Source organism: Chrysemys picta, chromosome 10 (assembly GCF_011386835.1).
Source record: "Chrysemys picta bellii isolate R12L10 chromosome 10, ASM1138683v2, whole genome shotgun sequence".
Lineage (NCBI taxonomy): Eukaryota > Metazoa > Chordata > Testudines > Emydidae > Chrysemys > Chrysemys picta.
In genome coordinates, this window is record NC_088800.1 from 12,248,116 (window position 1) to 12,260,752 (window position 12,637).

At 54.5% G+C, this 12,637-nt stretch overlaps 1 protein-coding gene across 1 annotated transcript in view; it reads right to left on the reverse strand.

The window, feature by feature from the left end:
* The window catches only part of ST8SIA2 (ST8 alpha-N-acetyl-neuraminide alpha-2,8-sialyltransferase 2), a 43,880-nt gene that overhangs the window by 11,892 nt on the left and 19,351 nt on the right, over nt 1-12,637 (reverse strand). Inside the window, exon 5 of the mRNA XM_065559268.1 lies at nt 6,145-6,438. Within this exon, the coding sequence (XP_065415340.1) occupies nt 6,145-6,438 (294 nt within the window). The remainder of the gene's footprint in view (nt 1-6,144; nt 6,439-12,637) is intronic.

Consider the following 12,637-nt stretch of genomic DNA (forward strand, 5'->3'; position numbering starts at 1 on the left):
TTTGTGCGGCTGTAGTGCGGAGAAGCCCCAGCCCTGGGCCAGGCCCCCTTTGGTGCTAGGTCTGTACAAAAGCAGAACACAAGGAGGGTCCCTGCCCCAGAGAGCTCACATGAATCGTACTCATTATTCTGATGCTGGACCACTGGAGACTCCGTCCAGTAGGTTCGGGCTAATATTGATCTATCTATTTTTTAACAGAGGGTGTTAATAAAAAACCAATAAAATTAGAAATGGTCCAGCACCTGGAGACCATGGTGATGGGTATAGTGACAATGCCAGAATAGACAATGAAATGTGTCCATCAACTTTCTATAAAAATAGTTACTCAAACCTCCATATACACAGCCAGTTAAATTCCACCACGCTGTTCTTTTCTCCTGCCTCCCGCAAATGTACATCTCTAACACAAGCTGCTTGGCAATGAGATTACAGGGCTCTTAGGAGCCACTCACAGCTGACTCGTCAGGTGGCTGGCTTGTTTTCCGGCCTGCGAGAGAACCTCTCAATTCTGCACGCCCCTTGCCAGCTTGATCAGGGGGCGTTTTACAGAATCACTCAGAAGTGCTTGTGCATTCCAGGAACCTCATGGCCCCAGGGCTGCCCAGGAGTGCTGGCTGCTGGTGTGATGAAGGATTGAGCCCCATGTTTCTAGGTGGGGCTATTCTTATTCCTAGGTAGAAATACCATTTCAGAACTGCGATAGTCTCCTCCTCCCCTTCCCTGCTCCCCCATGTCAAGATGTTCATGCTCCTTTGGCCTCCTGCCTTAGAACCCCATCCAAACCCTGGGGATGCGCAGTTTGTCATGTCTGACTGCATAAAGACGCCCCCTTTGCCTGCTCCACAAATCATCTGGAATTTCCGAGACCCTGCTCCACAGCACGGCCCTCAGGGTGCCCATTTCAAGCACATTCCTAGCCAGAGGAGTGATGTTTCGGCTGCCATCGGGGAGGATGATAATAACCAGTATTTTACATTTACAACAGCGCCTTTCCTTCCAAAGAATTCCAAAGTGCTTTCTGCACGACCGGGCAAGATCTTGTTCCAGCCACCACTGGAATGCAGCCTTCTCTGGGTGGAAGACAGAAGCTGGTTAGCGGGGCACAGGGGGTGAGGAACTATAATGTATCTGGTGGAACTGGAGGAGGAATTTATTTACCATCACTGGAATGTGCCTAAGACACAACTTTCTCTCTCCAAAGAGTGCTATGGAATCTTTAGTAACTCCAAGCGTCAGGGCTGCGTGGCTGGCAGACAGTCCACAGCTCCTTCTCCCCTGCCCTGTCTTGGTGACATTCAGCTCAAGCTGGCTCCAAGCCAGAGCGGGCTCTGGCTTTTTTGCTGCCCCAGCGCGGCAGGGGAGAGTCCCGAGCCCGGCCGCGGGCCGCTCTGCCCGACCAGCTGGAGCGCTGGGGGGGGGGAGGGCGGAGAGCCCGGCCGGGGCTCCGCTCTCCCCGGCGGCCAGAGCACTGGGGGGAGGGCGGAGTGCCCGCTGCGGCTCCACTCTCCCTGGCGGCCAGAGCGCCGGGGGGAGGGTGGCGAGCCCGGCTGGGGCTCCACTCTCCCCGGCGGCCAGAGCACTGGGGGGAGGGCGGCGAGCCCGCCGCGGCCGCGCTCTTCCCGGCGGCCAGAGCGCCGGGGGAGGGCGGCGAGCCCGCTGCGGCTCCGCTCTTCCCAGCGGCCGGAGCCAGAGCTGGAGCACCGCGCCGCCCCCTCCAGGTGCCGCCCCAAGCACACGCTTGGTGGGCTGGTGCCTGGTGCCGGCCCTGCTCCAAGCTCACAAGTCCCAAGATGTTTTACCCTCACAGCCAGTTCTGAACATTCCTCAGGAACGGTCACTGCATCCCTGCTATCCTGTGCAGACCCCGGCCCTGTGAAGGTTCAATAACAAGCGCAGTCTCAGCCGTGCTCCTGGGCTAGCGCAGCGATTGTGGTCCCACTGGAAATTCACCCACCAGCTGCTCTCCAGCTTCTTTCCAAGCCAGCTAGTGGCTAACCCTCCGAAGTGCCTGTATCCAGCCCTGTGTCCCTGAGGGTGACCTGGAGTCAGGATTGTAATGATGCAGCATTAGTCATTCATTAGCTCTCAGTCTGCAGGCTTGTTCTCCTGCTGCTGGGCTGATAGGTACGAGAGCCAGAGCGAGAGGGCAGGTCAGTCTGTTGCCTTCATAGCTGCAGGGCTGATCCTCTTGGTGGGGTCGAGCTGACTCTGTGGCTGTAATTGAATTAGCTCTGTTCAGAACCAGCTGCCAGCTCTCCTCGTCCCCTCTCGTCCCTGCCATGCTCATTACAGACGTGACTAGTCTCGGGAAGAGCCAGCGATTCTGCCCTTGTGCTGTTCACTTCACTGGCTGCGTGTCCTGGCTCCTGAAGCCTTTAAGTAGCCCAGTGGCTCTGCTGTAGCTCTGACCAGTCATGCCACTGAGCCTGCCTGAAACTGGAAGGGGAGAAAAGACTGCCTTGAGTTTAATGGCAGCCCAGAGCCTCAGTGAATGGGAGGCCAATGTGGTACTTAGGATCTGCAGTCTATGCCCGGTCAATATATATCCAGCTTCCCTTTGCAAGGCTCCTGTGCACCAATGCTCTGGCCTTCTTGGGCACCCGTCCTAGCACCAGGCGGTGCACCAGTGCCATAGCCTTTCTGGGCACCCGTCCTAGCACCGGACGGCGCACCAGCGCCATGGCCTTTCTGGGCACCCATCCTAGCACCGGGCAGTGCACCAGCACCATGGCCTCACTGGGCACCCGTCCTAGCACCGGGCAGTATACCAGCGCCATGGCTTTACTGGGCATCCATCCTAGCACCGGGCAGTGCACCAGTGCCATGGCCTTACTGGGCATCCATCCTAGCACCGGGCAGTGCATTTGCCTCCTGGTTTGACTGGTACTGTCTGGCTGAGCACCCGCAGTCACAGGAAGCATTGTCAGAAGGCTGAGAGAAGGACATCCCTTCCTAGCGTCCCGGTGTGGTTCCCCCTTGCCAGCAGATTCCACCAGATTCCTTACACTGTCACTTTCCGTATCCTGAATAGTCACCAAGATCTGCTGGCAGGGAACTCGATCCCAGAGCAAGGGAGCATGCACAGAAAGAGGCCCTGGGAACGCATCCCCAATTGCACCGAGAGACGCCACCTAGGGGTTGCCCGAAGCACTTCTTAGCCTGGCACTTCCAAGGCCCCAGGGTTCTAGGGTGTTCACGCTTTGTGGCTCCTCCATCCCCTCGTTCACTTAGGATCGCCAGCGCCTCTTCTCTAGCAGCTGCACCGTGCAGGCCGAATGCGGCGCCTCTTGCCAGCCTTGCATCTGGTTTATTTCGGGAGACACATGGGAGAGCACAATATCCATCAGCTCCCCGTCAAGCCCTGACAGGCCTCCATTTGGCTTGCTCTGTGTGCCAGAGACCTCCAGCCCGGCTTGATGGGTTGCTGCTGCAAGGAGCCGTTCTGCAGGGCCAGGCCAACCAGCGAACGAGCTGCAGCATCAGTAGGCGAGATCCATTATCAGACTGGCCCATGGCGCTCCTCCTTCGCCCTGCTCTCCTCCCAGCAGGAGACACCACGAGGCCCTTGCCAATATTTCACGCAGCATCTCCTGTGGGGAGTTTCTGGCACAGGGACGCGCTGCAATCATAGGATTAGCAGCCTGTTGATTTAAAGGGCTTATTACAGGAGCTTAATTTTATTTTGACAGATGAAAGTAAGTTAATTACAGCTGGAAATAGCTCAAGGTTTGGGTTATATTTTGTGCCTCCTGTGGGATCTTTCCCCACCTTCCTTGGATAGTGACTGTCCTGCCTGAGAATCCTCTGAGCCCAAGGAAACCACCGCCCTGCCAAGCGAAAGCAGGAATTCGTTTTGATCCCAATTTGTGGTTCATCCAGACAGCAGGATCCTCCTCTCCCTGTTGTCGGGACAAAGGGCCCCATGGAGGCTGCTGTCTGCTCAGATGGCAGTGCTCTGAGTCACATACCTGTGCAAACGTGCGCTCAATAGTCCTTTGGGTTTGTTTCTGCTGAAAACCAGCCCCTGCTCCCTTCCTGCACACGCCGGCCCTCAGGTGTGTTCCCAGGAGCTGCCCTGAGGGCACACTCAGTGCTGACTGTTCTGCGCCCCCAGGCTGGGATAAGGCTCTACGAAGCGCAGATCAACGGATCAAACGTACGGAAACGGACAACACCACTCTGGGAGGAAAAACAACGCTGGTGGGGGAGGCAAAGCCACAAAGCGGCGGTGGGAGGGGAGTGCACGTGCAGACAGGTGTGTGCACAAATTCACATCCCAGGAGAGGGAGGTACGGGGGAAAAAACATCTGGAAGGAAGGGGCTGCTGCTGACCCCCCTTCCGAGAGCAAAGCTTGGATCACCTCTAATAGTCCACACTGACGGATCCTGGCTCAGCTGCCCTGTACCCTGTGGAGTCTCCTTTTCTCCCTCTTTGGTTTACATGGAAGCATCACTCCTGCATTAATAAACCCCTTTGTCTTGGTGCCTAAACTACTGCTCATCTGACCTGAACTACACATACATCTCACAGCTAACTCCCACTCACCTGAGGCTCCACTGACAAAGCAGGCAACAACTTCTCCTCTATTCCATCCATCCATCCATCATGAATCTAATCTATTCACCTGGCACATAGCACCGGAGCACCTTGTACAAACGACGCGACTAACCACCTCTGCCTTCTCTTTGGCTCTCTCTGCCAGAGCAGTAGGGCCAACGCCAAGTCCACACAACAGTGCTGCATTTCATAGCCGAGCCCACGTCCGACCACCCCATCCCAGCCTGCAGGACAATTACCAATTCCTCAGCGTTTCCACAACCTGATGATGTTGCATCTCCATGCAGTGTTGCAATGGTAGATGAGGACAGTCCTCAGCTGTTACGTCAGCTCCCTCCTGGTTCTGTGAAGAAGAAAGCGTGTTCTAAGGAAGTTCTTGTTCATCTCCTGTGAGCCTGTGATCTCAGGAGGCTTTAGTAGAACCCCTCAGACCTTCAACTTCAGTTTTGGATCTGATGCCATTAAAACAGGGAGCAGAAGAACTTCATCGCATCCTCACCACTACTAAGCCTGCAACGTTTCCAGGGGAAGGGGGATGTAATAGGGAGAGCCAGAAATAAGAAGTCTGTATTGTTAACACTGGGGAGAAGAACCAGATTGACAGTCTGCGAGTCTCTCTATTCACAGAGAAGGTAGACCAGAAGCTCCCGTCTCATTGCTTCACCTAGACTTAACCCCCTGAGACGTGAAAGGAAGTTAAAGCCCATCCAATCCTTGGCCTCTCGCTTGAGACTAGCAATGAAGTTGCCACTCATGGTGATGGGGTTTTATGAGGTGAATGTCTATCCACCAAGAAGGGGTTGAAACCACCAAAGTCATTTCACACGGGCTACTCTGGAACAGCCATCAGATGGTAGCAACTTTCCTTCACTCCTGACCCAGGATAGACTGGAATCAATGAAAGGCTTTGTAGCCCATTCCCAATCTCCTGATCCAACTAGCTCTGTGAGGACCATGCCTGTGACCGAGACAGAAGAATGGGGAAGGAGCAAGAAGATTAATCACTAGCTAAGCTGACCACAGCACAAATTCCTCACAGGGAAACAACAAATACGCCAGTCAAACTGCAGGTCTGAAAGTTACACTGATCGGAAATCCAGGCCTAGAGTCAACAAAGCATTCACAGTCTGAAGGACCAGGGACATGGGTGTAAGGTTTACTATCACCCCAAATCCCAGGGCAATAAACAAACACTTCCTGCGATGGGACCAGAGCTGGGAGCCTAAGCTTGCAAATGATCTAAAGCAGGGGTCGGCAATCTTTGGTCTATGGACCATCCATTGCACACTGAGCCCTTCCTGGTGGTCTTCAGAATGAAACACAGAGAGACTTGTAGTGGGTTTGGCTCAAGTCAGCTCCAGCACAAAACATAGCACTCTCACTCGAGAGGTTCATGAGATACCAGCTACTAAAAAATATCAGGAACACACTGCTTTGTTGGGCCTGCAGCACATACGTGTCCAATTGCTGAAAACCAGTAATAGATCAGCCAGAAAAAGCCACAGGTCCCCATAACCCATCCGTGTCATTGAGACGCGACAGTCTCGGCCCAGCAAGAGGGACGGGGGCCAGGCAGGAATTCTCACCCTCGGACGGCGTGCAGCAGGCGCAGCGAGGGGTAGGCCGTGCGGACGTTGATGCGGTGCTTGAGGATGAGCTCGTTGACCCACTCCACGCGCTCCTTGCCCCCTTTGGCCATGAATGCGGGGATCCAGAGGATGCTGCCGTTGAGACTGTGGAGACGCTGCAGCAGCTTCTCCCGCCAGGTCTCGTTCACCAGGTCCTCGAAGGCACGCTGGATGACAGAAGGATTCATAGTCACAAGGTCTGTCTTCGTCCCCACGTCCCAGGCATAGTCCTGAACAGGGGCCAGATTACACCTGCAACACAGGAGAGAGCGTCACAGTGTGCTCCAGGGAAGGGGAAGGACAAAGGTTAGTCGGTGAGTGCTAGCACTGGGGAAAGGCGCCTGATTGCCAGTCCTGGGGTTGCACAGGTACAGCACAGGCAGCGTCAGGGCAAGCTTCCTCGCAACTCCCCGTGGCAGTGTGCTGCGATCCTGCCCTGGAAGGATGAGAGCGGAGCTCATTCTCCAGGGCTCAGTCAGTCTTTGCCCTCTCCTCGCAGAGACCACCACCAAAGGGGCCAAACAGTGCCCGAGGAGAGTGGTGGTGACGAGGCAGCCGGGGGTGGTGGCTGAGCACAGTTCTAGGGACCAGGAATGCCTCACTTTGACTCCTGCCTCTGCCACTGACTTCCTGTGTGACCCGGGGCAAATCCCCTAGATGGTGTCCCCTGCCTGAACGTAGGGATAGCAACCCCAGAGGGCTGTTGTGAGGATTGGTTGGTGTTCTATAAAGAGCAGGGGAGCATTACTGTGATGAGGGCACCTGCCTATTAGTGGAGTCTGTTCAGTGATCGACATGAAATGCCTTTCAGTCACTACAGCCCCAGGTCAGACTCATGGCAGATACTCTGAGGAAAGACCTTCTGCATCCCGTTACCAATTCCCTAGAACATGACCTATCAAGAGCCTGCTAGGAATATCAGTGACTAACTAATGACCCCTGGGCATCTGGCTATGTTGCTAATGTGGCTTCAGAGCTCACAGTATTGGAAGGTTATAGTAGCCATTCAGGTCAAGGCGACGGTTTTAATACAGAAAAACCTATGGGGAGAGCAAACTCAGAAAGCGTGTGTGTACCAGGCAAGAACGTGGGGAATGTGTGTGCTTGTGCATGTCTGCATCTGTGTGCACAGGTCTACATATGCACGCATGTTTGCACAGCTGGGTGAATGGCTACATCTCTGCATATACAGGCCTACGTTGGCTTCTGAATATGCTAACGTGTGTGTGTGTCTGTCAGTTTGCATGCGTGTCTCTGTGTGGATGTTCATAAATGTCCCAGGGCATGAATTTTTGGTGCACATGTGTGCTTATACCGACATGTATCTGTTCATGTGCACAGCTAACAAACACAAGGTAACAAAATACCTAGGTTTACTGCTATGACAAATTTGAACTGAAGTGATTTTTCCAGAGCAGGGAAACCCTCTCTGCAATAGAGGTCTTGTGTGTCTCATTGCATCAGTATCGCAACAGCCAATTCAAGTGGTGTGAGGGGCACAGAGTAGGGTTACCATATTTCAGCAAGCAAAAAAGAGGACGGGAGGAGCCCCGCCCTAGCCCCGCCCCTGCCCCTCCCACTTCCCGCCCCCCCAGAACCCCCAACCCTCCCCCCGTTCCTTGTCCCCTGACTGCCCCCTCCTGGGACCCCTGCCCCTAACTGCCCCCCGGGACTCCACTCCCTATCTAAGCCTCCTTGCCTCTTGTCCCCTGACTGCCCCAACCCTTATCCACACCCCCACCCCCAGACAGACCCCTGGGACTCCCACGCCCCATCCAACCACTCCGCAGCCCCTGACAGCCCCCCCCCAGAACTCCCAACCCATCTAAACCCCTCTGCTCCCTGTCCCCTGACTGCTCCGATCCCTCTCCACACTCCTGCCCCCTGACAGCCCCCCCAGAACTCCCAACCCATCTAAACCCCTCTGCTCCCTGTCCCCTGACTGCTCCGATCCCTCTCCCCACTCCTGCCCCCTGACAGCTCCCCCCCAGAACTCCCAGCCCCCTACCCCCCGCTCCTTGTCCCCTGACTGCCCCCTCCTGGGACCCCTGCTCCTAACTGCCCTCCAGAACCCCACCCCCTACCTAAGACTCCCTGTTCCTTGTCCCCTAACTGCCCCTTCCTAAGACCCCCCCCCAACTGCCCCCCAGGACCCTACCCCCTACCTGTACCCTGACTGCCCAAAACTTTCTCCACTCCCCTCCAAAAGCCCCCCCAGAACCTCCCTGTCCCTTCTCCTGCCCCCCCCCCTCCTTACCCTGCTGCTCAGAACAGGGTGTTGGGCTCTGTGCCAGCCGGACACATGGCTGAGCTCCCCTGCAAAACACAAAACCCGGTCCCTGGCCCTGCACAGGGCTGCGGGACCGGGCTGCAGGAGGAGCTGCCGGCCGGCTCAGAATGCAGGGAGGGGGGGGTGGGAGGAGGAAACTGCTCTGGAGTCCAGCCCGGGACTTTCCTGCAGCCCTCCCAGCCGGGGGAGGGGGAAATCCCGGACATTGTGAGTGCTTCACAAATTCCCCCCGGACGCTATTTTTAGCACACAAAAGGAGGACATGTCCGGGTAAATCCGGACGAATGGTAACCCTAGCACAGAGTCCACTGTTACCTCTGAGGATGGTACGTGCACCAGGAGACACGGGAGACTCACAAAGCCAGCAGCTCACAGGAGCAGCACCCACCACTGGGAGGAGAGAACAGCTGGTTGTGTAGCCTCAGGAAAGCCACAGTGGCCGAGGAGCAGAGTGGGCCAAGGCTGGCTTGTTCCAGTGAGCCCTCCTGCTGGAGCTGAACCTGACCGAAAACACAGGGGGCACCAAGGGGCTGTGCATGCTTGTGAGTGTGTGCACGGAGACACCCATCTCTCGTGCCTCGGCAAGGCACTCCAAGGAACGTACAGCACCGGAGCATGCAGAGAGCTGCTCTAACTGGAAGGGCTAGTGATATCCTGTGAGTGTTTCCGTCTCGCCTGGAATGACAGTGTGACACCTGCGGTCCTTAATTCCAACCTGGCTGGAGTAATATTATCCCGAGTCCCTTCTCCCCCTCCCGGCGACTGTGTGCTAAACAGCAGACCCCCCGGCACCAGCAATGATCGTGATACCAGCAGGAGGTGGAGGCCCGGGAGATCAGTGATTGGTGGGCTCCAGAGGGCCAGGCTGCTTAGGGGCTCTGACCTTGAGAAACCTTTGTGCAATGTAAGAAAGGGCGCACGCACTTGCACACACACACACACGCATGTGCACACACGCACACACAAAAGGAATTCACTCCTGCTGCTCTGGAAACTCCTCGCACTCACCCTGTCTGTGATTCCAGCCCACGTGCGAGGGCAAGGAAAGCTGTGCGGCACTGAGACTGAGGGCTGCATTTGCCTCGAGCTGGGACAAGATCATCCCCTTTCCCTGTTGCTCCTGATGGTGGAATCCAAGTCACTTATTTCTGTCATTTTGAGTGCTGGAGAGATGACTCTACTGACCCATTACTCTGCACCAGAGCCTGGTGCTGGCAGAATGGAGCATGTGAGCAGCTGATGTGGCCTCTCAGGGCCCTGAAAGTTGCTATGCTTCTGGCAATGTGCCGAAAACCCCAGATCACCCCCACGCTGCCTATCACATGCAGAGGAGGAGAAAGCCCTTGGTGCATTGATTGATCACAGGATGACTATGAGCCGTCAATGTGATGCGGCTGCGAAAAGGGCTAATGCAGTCCTAGGATGTAGCAGGCGAGGTATTTCCAGTAGAGACAGGGAAGTGTTAGTACCATTATCCAAGGCATTGGTGGGACCTCATCTGGAGTACTGTGTGCTGTTCTAGTCTATGTTGAATTCAAAGAAAGATGAATTCAAACTGGAATAGGTACAGAGAAGGGCTATTAGGATGATCTGAGGAATTGGAAACCTACCTTCTGAAAGGAGACTCAACGAGCTTGGCTCGTTTAGTGTAACCAAAAGAAGGGGAGATATGATTGCTCTCTATAAATACATCAGAGGGATAAATACATGGGAGGGAGAGGAGTTATTTAAGTTAAGTGCCAATGTGGACACAAGAACAAATACATATAAACTGGCCATCAACAAGTTTAGGCTTGAAATTAGGTGAAGGTTTGTAACCATCAGAGGAGTGAAGTTCTGGAACAGCCTTCCAAGGGGAGCGGAGGGGGTGAAAAACCTAACTGGCTTCAAGACTGAGCTTGATAAACTCATGGAGAGGCTGGAATGATGGGACTGCCTACAATGGCATGTGGCCCATCAGCAACTACCAGTGCAAAAATCCCCAATGGCTCGAGATGGAACACTAGATGGGGAGGGCTCTGAGTTACTACAGAGAATTCTTTCCCAGGTATCTGCCTGGTGGGTCTTACCCATGTGCTCACCGTCTAACTGATCGCCAGATTTGGGGTCGGGAAGGAATTTTCCTGTGGCTCAGATTGGCAGAAACCCTGGGTTTTTGTTGCCTTCCTCTGCAGCATGGGACTTGGGTCACCTGCAGTTTAAACTAGTGTAAGTGGTGGATTCTCTGTAACTTACGGTCTTTAAACCATGATTTGAGGACTTCAGTAACTCAGCAAGAGATTAGGGTCTATTACAGGAGCGGATGAGCGAGGGTCTGTGGCCTGCAATGTGCAGGAGGTCAGACTAGATGATCACAATGGTCCCTTCTGATCTTAAAGTCTATCAGTCTAAGTGACTTACTCAAGGGTATGCACAGTGAGAAATAGGCTACAAGGCTCCTGATTCCTAGGTCCTTGCTCTAATCATTAGGACATGCTGCCTTAATGGCTAATAAACTCAAAGGAAATATAGGAACTGAAAGCCAAAGACATGGCAATCTGTGTGCCCAGGAATGCAGGACCCAGCTATCCCTGCCAGAGCCTAGTCTACACTAGAAAAGGGTGGCTGGCATGGCTATGCCGGTTTAGTTGTACCGGCAAACCCTCCTGGTGTATATTCAGTTTGTACCAGCAAAAAGTGCTTTTGCCAGTATAGCTTATTCTGGTTTCCTGAGCAAAATAAGTTACACGGCAAAAGCACTTTTATGTAACTGTGTCTACACTAGGACTTTAGTCATAGAAATGTTGCAAAAAAATCACCGCATCAGTCGACCTTACTATACTCCAGGGGTCGGCAACCTTTGGCATGCGGCTTGCCAGGGTAAGCACCCTGGGGGGCCGGGCCGGTTTGTTTACCTGCCGCGTGTGCAGGTCTGGCCGATTGTGGCTCCTACTGGCCGTGGTTCGCTGCTCCAGGCCAATGGGGGCGGCGGGAAGCGGCGCGGGCCGAGAGATGTGCTGGCCGTCGTTTCCCACCACCCCCGTTGGTCTGGGATGGCAAACCACGGCCACTGGGAGCTGCGATCGGCCGAACCTGCGGACGCGGCAGGTAAACAAACCGGCCCATCCCGCCAGGGTGCTTACCCTGGCGAGCCGCGTGCCAAAGGTTGCCGACCCCTGCTATACTCATTCCTAGTGTAGACCTTGCCTAGGACAGTTCTCACTGTCGCTGCCATAAGACCGCTGGCCTAACCCTTGCTGTGACCACGATGGCCTTTGTTTTCTAGGCTGGCTTTTGTTCCATTTCAAGCTGCCGAGCAAACTACCCGGGGAACATTCCCCAAAGATCAGAGAGAGGCCCTGGGTTCCACTCTGACACACAGGACGGTTGGGTTGGCTGTGTTCATCCAGAGGGCAGAGGTAGCATTATCTTCATTCCCATGTCACACGCAGGACTGCCTTTATAAGCCACTGATCGATTGGGCTGTCTCCATAATAGACTTGCCAGAAAGCAAATGTCTGCACAGACATAAATCACCAGCAGACATGCAGAGCTCCTCAGCTAACACATCTGCATGGGCTTGAGGGATAAAGAGGCCAGCTCTTTTCCGTCTCTCTCTTTGCTACTGCAAGTATTATTTTGACAATTTAGTGTGTGTGTGTGTGCATGTGTGTGAGAGGAGAGGGTATGGTACATGTTTGGCTTGTGTAGGGATTGTATGTATTTCTGTAGGGGCAGAGGGAATGGTACGCCTGTGTGTGCATGGTGGCTTGTGTACGTTTATGCGTAAGAACAGAGAGTGTATTGGGTGGAGGTGATGCACATGAGGGAGGATTGAGTTGAGGTGTCGTGGAGAGTGTGTAGGTGACTGTGGGAGAAGGTCGAGGGTGTTTGTGTAGGAATGATGTATGTGTCTGTAGGGGTGTGTAGGATAGAGTTTGCTTGCATCTGGGGGGTTTGGCTGGGGTGTGTGTCATCAGTGTTGGTGTACTTCTCTGCCACAGTGTGGGGGCGGAGCATGTTGTAGGAAGGGAGTGGTGTATATGAGAAGATGTGTGTGTTTGTAAGGTGGGCGGGGCACAGTGTGTGTTAGGGTGTGAGTGGCAGGTGTGTGAGAAGGACGTGTGTCTGTGGGGGTATGGGAGGGTGGTGGTGGAGGTGTTCATGACTTGAGGGGTGTTT